Raw genomic sequence first — 14,569 nt, 5'->3', positions numbered from 1 at the left:
TATTGGTCACGTACACATGGTTAGCAGATGTTAATGCAAGTGTAGTGAAATGCTTGTGTTTTTAGTGCAGCAATAACTAACATGCAATCTAACAATTCCACAACAACTACCTGCTACACACAAATCTAAGTAAAGGAATGGAATAAGTACATATAAATATATGGATGAGCAATGACAGAGCGGCATAGGCAAGATGCAATAGATGGTATAAAACACAATATATACACACTACCGTTCAAAAGTTTGGGGTCACTTAGAAATGTCCTTGTTTTTGAAAGAAAAGCAATTTTTTGGTCCATTAAAATAACATCAAATTTGTCAGAAATACAGTGTAGACATTGTTAATGTTGTAAATTACTATTGTAGCTGGAAACGGCTGATTTGTTATGGAATATCTACATATGCGTACAGAGGCCCATTATCAGCAACCATAACTCCTGTGTTCCAATGGCTCGTTGTGTTAGCTAATCCAAGTTGATTGTTTTAAAAGGCTAATTGAACATTAGAAAACCTTTTTGCAATTATGTTAGCACAGCTGAAAACTGTTGTCCTGATTAAAGAAGCAATACAACTGGCCTTCTTTAGACTTGTTGAGTATCTGGAGCATCAGCATTTGTGGGTTTGATTACAGGCTCAAAATGGCCAGAAACAAAGAACTTTCTTCTGAAACTCATCAGCCTATTCTTGTTCTGAGAAATTAAGGCTATTCCATGTGAGAAATTGCCAATAAACTGAAGATCTGGTACAATGCTGTGTACTACTCCCTTTACAGAACAGCGCAAACTGGCTCTAACCAGAAAAGAAAGAAGAGTGGGAGGCCCCAGTACATAACTGAGCAAGAAGACAAGTACATTAGAGTGTCTAGTTTGAGAAACAGATGCCTCACAAGTCCTCAACTGGCAGCTTCATTAAATAGTACCCGCAAAACACCAGTCTCAACATCAACAGTGAAGAGGCGACTCCGGGATGCTGACCTTCTAGGCAGAGTTCAGTGTCTGTGTTCTTTTTCCCATCTTAATCTTTTCTTTTTATTGGCCAGTCTGAGATATGGCTTTTTCTTTGCAACTCTGCCTAGAAGGCCAGCACCCCGGAGTCGCCTCTTTACTGTTGACGTTGAGACTGGTGTTTTGCGGATACTATTTAATGAAGCTGAGCTTTTCTTTCAAAAACAAGGACATTTCTAAATGACCCCAAACTTTTGAACAGTAGTGTACATATGAGATGAGTGATGCAAGATATGTAAAGATTATTAAAGTGGCATTATTAAAGTGACTAGTGAACCAGTGATGTGTGTGTGTGTGTGTGTGTGTGTGTGTGTGTGATAGTACTCACGCTGGCTGTGTGTGCGTAGTGACAAGTCCAGCAGTATCTGAGACTGAGAACCCCCGAGAGAGCGCCCCCTTCGGGCCACAGAACCTCCTACAAGACAATAAACAGACATCATCTCCATACATATATACACACACACACACACACATACAGTCATTATACACAGAAACATCTGGAGAGCCTACTGCAAGACAAAAAAATAGCATCATTGTAAGTCTGAAATATACAAATTGGCCAGGGCTGCTATGGTGAATGGTGAATCGCTACACACACAATCCTTCTGGAAAGACCAAGGTAAAATAGGGCATTTGCAATCCATCTCATTTAGGTTTCATTCGTGCATCTAACTGTAACTGCTAAACTGAGGTAAGCTGTATAAGTGAGATCAGGGAGAGTCCTTTGTTTTAGGAGTCTGACTGGTAACCTGCCTGTCAGGTTGGGTGTGTGGCTGTCTTCGTTCTCAAAAGGGAGTATCATTTAAATCCTTTTCTCCTCCAGGTTGAACTGTAAAAAGCAAGGCTCCATAGCTCAGTGGTTAGAGCACTGGTCTCGTAAACCAGGGGTCGCGAGTTCAAATCCCGCTGGGGCCTTCAAGTGATAACAATTTTTGTCAACACTACACCTGTACCACCAAACACTGCATGGTGAAAGGAATGAAGTAACGACTTGGAAATGTCAACCTGTAAGAAGATTGAAACTGAACAAAAGAAATAGGGAAAACACCAACGTTCTGCGATTCCTCTGTACACACACAGGTGAATGTGGTTGACTGGTTTGTATGTCTGACAGAGAGACTATGGGTTTCATGAGTGTGTGTGTGTGTGTTCAGCAGACAGCTCCACGCAGTTGTCTGACATTCCCCCTGACAGCTCTGAACTTTTCACAGCAGCAGTCGACAGGACAGTCAGTGTGTGTATGTGTGAAAGGGGGCGGGCTACCACGTCAGGCCAGAAAAGGTAGGGGGTCTATCTGGCTGTATCGGTGTGTATGTTTGTGTGTGTGTGACGGTGTGTATGCCTGTGTGTGTTGGCACTAGTAGGTGTCTGCCCATTCTCCCATCATCACCTGGTCATGTGTGATGAAGGTCAGGTGTGTCTACGGGCCGAACCCATACCAGAAGTTATTACAACACACAACGCACACACATCTCTATATGATTATACAACTATGTATTCACAGCTGAGAGTGTGATTGCATGTGTATATTAACATCATAAGGTAAATAGTTATTGCTCTGCATTGATGCTACTCTGATTCTGTTTTAACATAACATCACATTCCAAACCAAACAGCGTCATACCATCACCTCAGGAAACAAACGTTTTCCTTCATCGCGAAACTGTACATTTCTTAGATGGAGGTCTGCTAATATCTTCAGCGGACTGTACACCTCCCTATACTAATTCTATACAGATATTAATATCTTCAGCGGACTGTACACCTCCCTATACTAATTCTATACAGATATTAATATCTTCAGCGGACTGTACACCTCCCTATACTAATTCTATACAGATATTAATATCTTCAGCGGACTATACACCTCCCTATACTAATTCTATACAGATATTAATATCTTCAGCGGACTATACACCTCCCTATACTAATTCTATACAGATATTAATATCTTCAGCGGACTATACACCTCCCTATACTAATTCTATACAGATATTAATATCTTCAGCGGACTGTACACCTCCCTATACTAATTCTATACAGATATTAATATCTTCAGCGGACTGTACACCTCCCTATACTAATTCTATACAGATATTAATATCTTCAGCGGACTGTACACCTCCCTATACTAATTCTATACAGATATTAATATCTTCAGCGGACTATACACCTCCCTATACTAATTCTATACAGATATTAATATCTTCAGCGGACTATACACCTCCCTATACTAATTCTATACAGATATTAATATCTTCAGCGGACTATACACCTCCCTATACTAATTCTATACAGATATTAATATCTTCAGCGGACTATACACCTCCCTATACTAATTCCATGTTGGAGTTTGAAGCTGCAGCTCGGCAGTAATGCACCCATTCACAGTAGGCGACTAGGCGCTGTTAAGAATTGGTTTATTTGTAAATGTTAACAGTTCAGAGTTGAAACAAATTAAAGGCAGAATCAAACATTCTGGACAGAATGCCAGGCTTTACCATAGATGCTTTTCAGCACTGAGCTCTTGGCTGCTGTCTTGGTGGGTGGAACTCTGGCCTCAGGCTTGGTCCTAATAGGGGTGTGACCAGGGAAAGCCGCCCTATCCCAGAGCAGCTGGATCAGGAGGGAGGCGACCTCAGGTGGCTCCACTCCTTTCCCAGCACCAAAAGCCTCCCTCAATCTGCCTCGCACATGGAACCTACACACAAACACACCCAGAACACGGTACATTAGAGAGGCCTTCATTTGTCCAACCTATTCGGTTTGTATATTACACAGCACATGACATTTGGACATTATTCAGTTCACTGAAAAATGTTACAGGCATCCCTGGAAAAGCTGCTTTAAGAGGGGTGAGAAATAATAATTCAGTGTCCAACCTCAGGGGTTCCACAAGGATCAATTCTGGGTCCGCTACTCTTCAGCATCAATACATAACACTTCCTCTCGGGGAACTGAACCCGGCCATGGCATACTTCAAGAGCTTAGTAGAAAAAGCTTATTACTTGTATACTACAATTAAATCAGTGCACGCATCTGCACGCACACACATCTACTGGTGGCTGGGAACAGAGGGCTTTCCAATGTGGGGTAGTAGATCCTGAATGAGAGGCTGCTGGTAGCTATTAGAATGGCACGCCTGAACTTTTAGCCTCTCGTTAAAACACTGAGAGGGCTCCAGATTATACCCCCTGTCTCCCCCTGTCTCCCCCCTCTCTCCCCCGTCATGGAGGTGTTGATGGTAGGAGGGCAGGCAGCCAGACCACAGAGAGCGAGAGGGGGAGACGTTGTGTGTAAGTTGGTGTGTGTGTGTGTGGAGGGAAGACATGTGGGCACCACATGGCACTGCCACACTCTCATGGTATGAGAGAACGCTACTGTGGAGCACAGTATACCCCTCCCCCTTTCAACCATACACACACTTCCTCCAGGCTGTTTGGGAAGCCATCTCAGAGCCAACCTTGGTATCAGTCCAGAGAGAAACTACCTGAGCCCCTCTGCTTTGGTAAAGGGGCCACAGGCTCTATTCCATGGCAGTACCCCCAGTACTGGCTCAGCTTGGAGAGGGAATGGGAAGAATGAAAAGCAGGCTTCAACCTTACCTCCTCCAGGCTCGTTGGATAGTGCAGGCAGCCTGGTCTCTGTCCCCCTCCCTGGGCTTGCTGCTGGGGCGGTGTGACTGTGTGGAGGCTTTAGTGTGGTTCTTGCTGGAGGAGGTGGTATGGTCTGTGGCAGGGCGTGTTCTGTGTCTGGGGTTGGGTGTGTTGGTGTGTGTATCTCTCTTGCTTCTAGGGGTGCGTTCCCTGGTGCTGGGGGCTTCTTGATCCATGGTGGGGCGAGTAGATGTGTGTGTGTTGGATGGAGTGTGTGTGTGGGAAGGAGTGTGTGTTTTGGAAGGAGTGTGTGTGTTGGAAGGAGTGTGTGTGTTGGAGGGAGTGTGTGTGTTGGAGGGAGTGTGTGTGTTGGAGGGAGTGTGTGTGTTGGAAGGAGTGTGTGTGTTGGAGGGAGTGTGTGTTTTGGAAGGAGTGTGTGTTTTGGAAGGAGTGTGTGTGTTGCAGGGAGTGTGTGTGTTGCAGGGAGTGTGTGTGTTGCAGGGAGTGTGTGTGTTGCAGGGAGTGTGTGTGTTGCAGGGAGTGTGTGTGTTGGAAGAAGTGTGTGTGTTTGCAGAGGTGAGTCTCTTGGTCCTGGGTGTGGTGGGGGGTCTGTGTTTTGGGCTGGGGGGTCGGCTGCAGCCTGCAGGAGAGAGACGCTCCCTGACCCTAGACCCCTGGGCAGGGGGCATGGGGTCAGAGGTCACTGAGGGGTGAGGGGTCACCACGGGGTCAGGGTCTTTGGCTGGCTGCGCCTCCTTCCCTCTCCTGAAGGGTCTGCTTCTATGTGCTGAGAAAGAGAGGGATGTAAGAGATTGACAGAGTGGGTGAATACGTGTGTGTGTGTGTGTGTGTGTGTGTGTGTGTGTGTGTGTGTGTGTGTGTGTGTGTGTGTGTGTGTGTGTGTGTGTGTGTGTGTGTGTGTGTGTGTGTGTGTGTGTGTGTGTGTGTGTGTGTGTGTGTGTGTGTGTGTGTGTGTGTGTGTATATACGTGTGTGTGTGTGTGTGTGTGTTAGGTTTGGGCGGTGTACCGTATATACCATAGGCCAGGGTTTTGGAAATAGCCACGGGATGGTTTTTCAATACCGTCAATACTGTTTAAACTACTTCTTTTAAGTTTTTTAATACATTTGAATGTTTCTAGCTACTTTTCAAGTAAATACCTGCAGTCAACTTGTGCAACATGGTAGGAGATAATGAAGATGGCATTCATAATTTCACCTGTTATTCATTGAGCGGATCTGATTAAGCCGAGCCGCGGGGCACCGGTCTATGACCCGTGACGTGAACGGACAAAAGCAGTGAGGGAGGAGCGCCCGTCTCAAAGGAACAGTAATGAGTTGGATTCACATATCTGCCTTCCCAATGAAAACTAGTTTGGTGTCATGTTAATTGGGGAGAATGGGCTCATAGTAATGGCTGGAACAGAATAAATGGAATGGTATCAAATTCATCAAACACATGTTTGATACGTCCTCCTCTCAGCAGCCTCCTGTGTGTGTGTGTATGTCCGTACCTCTATGTTTCCGTGTCTCCTCTTTGCTATTGATCTGTTCTGCTTTGGAGGCTGTATTAGCCCCGCCCCCTGCCTCTCTCTCATACACTGACAGTTCCTTCATAGTCTCAGCCAATGACAGCTGCTCCTGCTCAGCGCGGGCCAATAACATCCTCTGTTTCTCTGTTCTGGCCAATGAGATTTGCTGCTCGGCCTCCCGTCTCCGCTGCTCCTCCTCGCGTTTCCTGAGTGACATCATGACACATCTTACACATGTCTCACACACATACACCCTAACCCTAGTAACAACCTTATCTCAAAGCCTTATCTAAACCCTACCGCTGGACCAGCCCTGACTCAGTGTAGAATTATAAGAGAGGGATGTGTGAGCAAGAGAGGGATGTGTGAGCAAGAGAGAGAGAGAGAGAGAGAGAGAGAGAGAGAGAGAGAGAGAGAGAGAGAGAGAGAGAGAGAGAGAGAGAGAGAGAGAGAGAGGAGAGAGAGAGAGAGAGAGAGAGAGAGAGAGAGAGAGAGAGAGAGAGAGAGAGAGAGACAGGGAGAAGATGTATGTGTGTGTTGTGATGACAGGTGGAAAGATGGATATGGAGAGAGTGTGACTGTTTCTATATGGGTTGGGGGAATAAGACAGGGAGAGATGGAGAGAAAGGGAGAGGAGAGCGAAAGAGAGAGAGAGAGAGAGGGAGAAAATAGATAGAAAGAGAATGTGTGTGTGTGTGTGTGTGTGTGTGTGTGTGTGTGTGTGTGTGTGTGTGTGTTGTGTGTGTGTGTGTGTGTGTGTGTATGGCATGATCTGGTTGACTATGATAGATTTGTTGACAGAGAGTACTGAGCAGACAGGGGATGGATCACAATGCTTGTTTCTATGTGTGTACATGTGTGTGTCTGTGTGTATGGTACTTGGCTGCGTCCTTGCGTAGCTGTTCGTGTCTCATCAGTAGTTGTTTCCTCTCGGTGAAGGCCTTGCGGACGGTGTATCCTTTATACAGGGCCTGGATGGAAGCAGCAGCGATGTCCTGGATGGCTGCTATAGACAGAGCTCCATGCTCCAACATGTACTGAGTCACCTCACTGTGTTCCCCTAGGAGAGCGTAGTCCAGGGGGGTGTACCTACACACACACACACACACACACACACACACACACACACACACACACACACACACACACACACGCTTCCTGTTGTTAAGTTTTTGGCTTCTGTACACCAGCTTCAAACAGCTGAAAATACAACATTATTGGTTATGGAACATATATTTCACAGCGGTTTAGATGCTACAATGATTCTCTACAATATACTTGCTTGTTTTGTCACATAAACTGATATTAGAATTAGAATTTTAGTAACCAGGAAATGGCGCAGTGATTTCAGAATAGTGCATCTTTAACCTAATGAACTTGCTTTGTGAAAAACACAGAGAATAGATTCACAAAATTGTTTCGGAAAATTACTACATATCTTTTTACATTGATATTTCAGTCATTTAGTAGACGCTCTTATGCAGAGTGACATTAGTGCATTCATCTTAACATAGCTAGGTGAGACAACATCACTATCGTAGCAAGTACATTTTCCCTCATAAAGTACAGGTAACTGCCAAAATAAAGGAAACACTTGAGGAAATGAGGGATATAAAGTATATTGAAAACAGGTGCTTCCACACAGGTGTAGTTCCTGAGTTAATTAAGCAATTAACATCCCATCATGCTTAGGGTCATGTATGAAAATGCTGTGCAGGACATTATTTTGGCTGCCATGTCTATGCCTCCATCCACAGGACACGAGTGGTTACTGAATGGTTTGAGGAGCATGAAAAGATGTAAACCACATGTCATGTCCGTCTCAGTCACCAGATCTCAACCCAGTTGATTCTGGAGCGGAGCCTGAGACAGCCTTTTCCACCACCACCAACAAAACACGAAATGATGGAATTTCTGGTGGAAGAATGGTGTCGCATCCCTCCAAGAGTTTCAGATACTTGGAGAATCTATGCCAAGGTGCATTGAAGCGGTTCTGGCTCGTGGTGCCCAATGCCCTATTAAGACACTATGTGATGGGGTTTCCTTTATCTTGCCAGTTACCTGTAGTTATCAGCAAAGTCAGTGCCAGTAGGAAAATACAAGTAAAAATACAATTAAGTAGGCCACTAGGTAGAGAGACAGCACGAAAACTAAATTGCCTTAGCAAGACAATACCAACAGCTACTTTTTGAATCTAAATCGATACTTGCTACTGTTGTAGGAGCTGATGTCCTTCCAAACTATAGACGAGGCACTTCCTCATCATCCACCTCCTCCTCACCTCTCCTCGTTGTGTTCCATGTGGTTGGGGAAGGCATTAGAGTTCAGCAGCAGCTTCACAGCATCCAGATAGCCATTGTTACACGACCAGTGGAGAGCTGTCCTGCCCTGCAGACACACACGGTAAGACAGGACCAGTGGAGAGCTGTCCTGCCCTGAAGACACACACGGTAGGACAGGACCAGTGGAGAGCTGTCCTGCCCTGCAGACACACACGGTAGGACAGGACCAGTGGAGAGCTGTCCTGCCCTGCAGACACACACGGTAGGACAGGACCAGTGGAGAGCTGTCCTGCCCTGCAGACACACACGGTAGGACAGGACCAGTGGAGAGCTGTCCTGCCCTGCAGACACACACGGTAGGACAGGACCAGTGGAGAGCTGTCCTGCCCTGCAGACACACACGGTAGGACAGGACCAGTGGAGAGCTGTCCTGCCCTGCAGACACACATGGTAAGACAGGACCAGTGGAGAGCTGTCCTGCCCTGCAGACACACACGGTAAGACAGGACCAGTGGAGAGCTGTCCTGTCTGTCTGTCTGTCTGTCTGTCTGTCTGTCTGTCTGTCTGTCTGTCTGTCTGTCTGTCTGTCTGTCTGTCTGTCTGTCTGTCTGTCTGTCTGTCTGTCTGTCTGTCTGTCTGTCTGTCTGATGTCTCCCTGCAGGTCCAGGTGTGTACTGTATGTCTGTGTGTGGTGTGTGTGTGTGTGTGTGTGTGTGTGTGTGTGTGTGTGTGTGTGTGTGTGTGTGTGTGTGTGTGTGTGTGTGTGTGTGTGTGTGTGTGTGTGTACTGTATGTCTGTATTTGTGTCTGTTTGTGTGTGTGTGTGTGTGTGTACTGTATGTCTGTGTGTGTGTCTGTTTGCGTGTGTGTGTGTGTGTGTACTGTGTGTGTGTCTGTTTGTGTGTGTGTGTGTGTACTGTATGTCTGTGTGTGCTGTTTGTTTGTTTGTGTGTGTGTGTGTGTGTGTGTGTGTGTGTGTGTGTGTGTGTGTGTGTGTGTGTGTGTGTGTGTGTGTGTGTGTGTGTGTGTGTGTGTGTGTGTGTGTGTGTGTGTGTGTGTGTGTGTGTGTACCTCTTTGTCCTGTATATTAGGGTCGGCGTTGTTCTCCATGAGTAGTACAGCCATACAGGTGATGTACCCTCCATAAGCAGCACACTGGAGAGGAGTCCTGCCTGCCTGGTCCTGGACGTTAGGACTGATCCCATTCTCCATCAGCAACTACCATGACCATCACACTGAGGTTACAGTACCAGCCAACCAGCTCAATGACCATAACAACACACCCTTAACACAGTCTATAAGGAAAGGTAATGAAGACAAATGAAGAAGTGTTCAGGGATAATAAAAGTGTATAAAGGTGAAAAGACAGACCTGGCAGACTTCAGCGTTCCCCCCCAGAGCTGCCCAGTGCAGAGCAGTGTGTCCATCTAGATCCACCAGGTGGACACGAGCAGAGCCTACACAATGAAAATCAATGAGGCATTCTTCACATAGTAAGCCCACCCAAATCCTGCATTACAAGAGCATGGTACACTAGTGTAGTCCTGTATGGCTCAGTAGGTAGAGCATGGTACACTACTGTAGTCCTGTATGGCTCAGTAGGTAGAGCATGGTACACTAGTGTAGTCCTGTATGGCCCTGTAGGTAGAGCATGGTACACTAGTGTAGTCCTGTATGACTCAGTAGGTAGAGCATGGTACACTAGTGTAGTCTTGTATGACTCAGTAGGTAGAGCATGGTACACTAGTGTAGTCTTGCATGACTCAGAAGGTAGAGCATGGTACACTAGTGTAGTCCTGTATGGCTCAGTAGGTAGAGCATGGTACACTAGTGTAGTCCTGTATGACTCAGTAGGTAGAGCATGGTACACTAGTGTAGTCCTGTATGGCTCAGTAGGTAGAGCATGGTACACTAGTGTAGTCTTGTATGACTCAGTAGGTAGAACATGGTACACTAGTGTAGTCTTGTATGACTCAGTAGGTAGAGCATGGTACACTAGTGTAGTCTTGCATGACTCAGAAGGTAGAGCATGGTACACTAGTGTAGTCCTGTATGGCTCAGTAGGTAGAGCATGGTACACTAGTGTAGTCCTGTATGACTCAGTAGGTAGAGCATGGTACACTAGTGTAGTCCTGTATGACTCAGTAGGTAGAGCATGGTACACTAGTGTAGTCCTGTATGACTCAGTAGGTAGAGCATGGTACACTAGTGTAGTCCTGTATGACTCAGTAGGTAGAGCATGGTACACTAGTGTAGTCCTGTATGGCTCAGTAGGTAGAGCATGGTATACTAGTGTAGTCCTGTATGGCTCAGTAGGTAGAGCATGGCACACTAGTGTAGTCCTGTATGGCTCAGTAGGTAGAGCATGGAACACTAGTGTAGTCCTGTATGGCTCAGTAGGTAGAGCATGGTACACTAGTGTAGTCCTGTATGGCTCAGTAGATAGAGCATGGAACACTAGTGTAGTCCTGTATGGCTCAGTAGGTAGAGCATGGTACACTAGTGTAGTCCTGTATGGCTCAGTAGGTAGAGCATGGAACACTACTGTAGTCCCGTATGACTCAGTAGGTAGAGGATGGTATACTAGTGTAGTCCTGTATGACTCAGTAGGTAGAGCATGGAACACTAGTGTAGTCCTGTATGGCTCAGTAGGTAGAGCATGGTACACTAGTGTAGTCCTGTATGGCTCAGTAGGTAGAGCATGGTACACTAGTGTAGTTCTGTATGGCTCAGTAGGTAGAGCATGGAACACTAGTGTAGTCCTGTATGGCACAGTAGGTAGAGCATGGTACACTAGTGTAGTCCTGTATGGCTCAGTAGGTAGAGCATGGTACACTAGTGTAGTCCTGTATGGCTCAGTAGGTAGAGCATGGTACACTAGTGTAGTCCTGTATGGCTCAGTAGGTAGAGCATGGTACACTAGTGTAGTCTTGTATGACTCAGTAGGTAGAACATGGTACACTAGTGTAGTCTTGTATGACTCAGTAGGTAGAGCATGGTACACTAGTGTAGTCTTGCATGACTCAGAAGGTAGAGCATGGTACACTAGTGTAGTCCTGTATGGCTCAGTAGGTAGAGCATGGCACACTAGTGTAGTCCTGTATGGCTCAGTAGGTAGAGCATGGAACACTAGTGTAGTCCTGTATGGCTCAGTAGGTAGAGCATGGTACACTAGTGTAGTCCTGTATGGCTCAGTAGATAGAGCATGGAACACTAGTGTAGTCCTGTATGGCTCAGTAGGTAGAGCATGGTACACTAGTGTAGTCCTGTATGGCTCAGTAGGTAGAGCATGGAACACTAGTGTAGTCCCGTATGACTCAGTAGGTAGAGGATGGTATACTAGTGTAGTCCTGTATGACTCAGTAGGTAGAGCATGGAACACTAGTGTAGTCCTGTATGGCTCAGTAGGTAGAGCATGGTACACTAGTGTAGTCCTGTATGGCTCAGTAGGTAGAGCATGGTACACTAGTGTAGTTCTGTATGGCTCAGTAGGTAGAGCATGGAACACTAGTGTAGTCCTGTATGGCACAGTAGGTAGAGCATGGTACACTAGTGTAGTCCTGTATGGCTCAGTAGGTAGAGCATGGAACACTAGTATAGTCCTGTATGGCTCAGTAGGTAGAGCATGGTACACTAGTATAGTCCTGTATGGCTCAGTAGGTAGAGCATGGTACACTAGTGTAGTCCTGTATGACTCAGTAGGTAGAGCATGGTACACTAGTGTAGTCCTGTATGGCTCAGTAGGTAGAGCATGGTACACTAGTGTAGTCCTGTATGGCTCAGTAGGTAGAGCATGGTACACTAGTGTAGTCTTGTATGACTCAGTAGGTAGAACATGGTACACTAGTGTAGTCTTGTATGACTCAGTAGGTAGAGCATGGTACACTAGTGTAGTCTTGCATGACTCAGAAGGTAGAGCATGGTACACTAGTGTAGTCCTGTATGACTCAGTAGGTAGAGCATGGTACACTAGTGTAGTCCTGTATGGCTCAGTAGGTAGAGCATGGTACACTAGTGTAGTCCTGTATGGCTCAGTAGGTAGAGCATGGTACACTAGTGTAGTCTTGTATGACTCAGTAGGTAGAACATGGTACACTAGTGTAGTCTTGTATGACTCAGTAGGTAGAGCATGGTACACTAGTGTAGTCTTGCATGACTCAGAAGGTAGAGCATGGTACACTAGTGTAGTCCTGTATGGCTCAGTAGGTAGAGCATGGTACACTAGTGTAGTCCTGTATGACTCAGTAGGTAGAGCATGGTACACTAGTGTAGTCCTGTATGACTCAGTAGGTAGAGCATGGTACACTAGTGTAGTCCTGTATGACTCAGTAGGTAGAGCATGGTACACTAGTGTAGTCCTGTATGACTCAGTAGGTAGAGCATGGTACACTAGTGTAGTCCTGTATGGCTCAGTAGGTAGAGCATGGTACACTAGTGTAGTCCTGTATGGCTCAGTAGGTAGAGCATGGTATACTAGTGTAGTCCTGTATGGCTCAGTAGGTAGAGCATGGCACACTAGTGTAGTCCTGTATGGCTCAGTAGGTAGAGCATGGAACACTAGTGTAGTCCTGTATGGCTCAGTAGGTAGAGCATGGTACACTAGTGTAGTCCTGTATGGCTCAGTAGATAGAGCATGGAACACTAGTGTAGTCCTGTATGGCTCAGTAGGTAGAGCATGGTACACTAGTGTAGTCCTGTATGGCTCAGTAGGTAGAGCATGGAACACTAGTGTAGTCCCGTATGACTCAGTAGGTAGAGGATGGTATACTAGTGTAGTCCTGTATGACTCAGTAGGTAGAGCATGGAACACTAGTGTAGTCCTGTATGGCTCAGTAGGTAGAGCATGGTACACTAGTGTAGTCCTGTATGGCTCAGTAGGTAGAGCATGGTACACTAGTGTAGTTCTGTATGGCTCAGTAGGTAGAGCATGGAACACTAGTGTAGTCCTGTATGGCACAGTAGGTAGAGCATGGTACACTAGTGTAGTCCTGTATGGCTCAGTAGGTAGAGCATGGAACACTAGTGTAGTCCTGTATGGCTCAGTAGGTAGAGCATGGTACACTAGTGTAGTCCTGTATGGCTCAGTAGGTAGAGCATGGTACACTAGTGTAGTCCTGTATGACTCAGTAGGTAGAGCATGGTACACTAGTGTAGTCCTGTATGGCTCAGTAGGTAGAGCATGGTACACTAGTGTAGTCCTGTATGACTCAGTAGGTAGAGCATAACACCACATATAAAATGACTATAAGTTGCTTTGGATAAAAGCGTCTGCTAAATGGCAGATATTATTGAATCAACCTCCCAATTCACAGCTTTATTGACAACGTTTCGATCCGAACCGGATCTTCGTCAGGTCAAACAAACTGAGTGTTCACATCCCCAAATATACACATTTCACCTCACATGCACATGACGCATGGTAGGTGTGGAACAAATTCTATTCACTTTGCGCATCATAATTAATCACAGAGGTACATACGGTCGGTCATAAAGGATTATAGACATCAAAAAGCGATGTTGCCTAGGTTTTAACTTGGCCCAATTTGTATGTATATAATCATTACGTACCTCTGTGATCAATTATGATTGACTATACACAAAAGTGAAATGACACACCGTGCTTCATGCGCATAATGGTCATGTGAGGGGAATGTGTATATTTGGGGATGTGAGGGGGAATGTGTATATTTGGGGATGTGAGGGGAATGTGTATATTTGGGGATGTGAGGGGAATGTGTATATTTGGGGATGTGAGGGGGAATGTGTATATTTGGGGATGTGAGGGGGAATGTGTATATTTGGGGATGTGAGGGGGAATGTGTATATTTGGGGATGTGAGGGGGAATGTGTATATTTGGGGATGTGAGGGGAATGTGTATATTTGGGGATGTGAGGGGGAATGTGTATATTTGGGGATGTGAGGGGGAATGTGTATATTTGGGGATGTGAGGGGAATGTGTATATTTGGGGATGTGAGGGGGAATGTGTATATTTGGGGATGTGAGGGGGAATGTGTATATTTGGGGATGTGAGGGGAATGTGTATATTTGGGGATGTGAGGGGGAATGTGTATATTTGGGGATGTGAGGGGGAATGTGTATATTTGGGGATGTGAGGGGAATGTGTATATTTGGGGATGTGAGGGGGAATGTGTATA

General features: G+C 45.8%; 1 protein-coding gene and 1 non-coding gene across 3 annotated transcripts in view; one reads left to right on the top strand and one right to left on the bottom strand.

Annotated features, from left to right (window-relative positions):
• LOC106593616 (inversin) overlaps window positions 1-14,569 on the bottom strand; it is a 192,994-nt gene that overhangs the window by 1,561 nt on the left and 176,864 nt on the right. For both annotated transcript variants that reach the window (XM_082960225.1, XM_082960223.1), the window contains exons 11-18: window positions 9,784-9,869; window positions 9,484-9,630; window positions 8,413-8,519; window positions 7,011-7,220; window positions 6,114-6,337; window positions 4,610-5,387; window positions 3,506-3,705; window positions 1,333-1,419 (exon numbers count right to left, since the gene is read on the bottom strand). In XM_082960225.1, the coding sequence (XP_082816351.1) occupies window positions 1,333-1,419; window positions 3,506-3,705; window positions 4,610-5,387; window positions 6,114-6,337; window positions 7,011-7,220; window positions 8,413-8,519; window positions 9,484-9,630; window positions 9,784-9,869 (1,839 nt within the window). The remainder of the gene's footprint in view (window positions 1-1,332; window positions 1,420-3,505; window positions 3,706-4,609; window positions 5,388-6,113; window positions 6,338-7,010; window positions 7,221-8,412; window positions 8,520-9,483; window positions 9,631-9,783; window positions 9,870-14,569) is intronic.
• On the top strand, window positions 1,847-1,919 carry trnat-cgu (transfer RNA threonine (anticodon CGU)). Its single transcript has one exon. It is a non-coding gene; the product is annotated as a tRNA-Thr (tRNA).

Source organism: Salmo salar, chromosome 02, assembly GCF_965601325.2.
Source record: "Salmo salar chromosome 02, fSalSal1, whole genome shotgun sequence".
NCBI lineage: Eukaryota > Metazoa > Chordata > Actinopteri > Salmoniformes > Salmonidae > Salmo > Salmo salar.
This window is presented reverse-complemented; position numbering and strand designations above follow the sequence as displayed.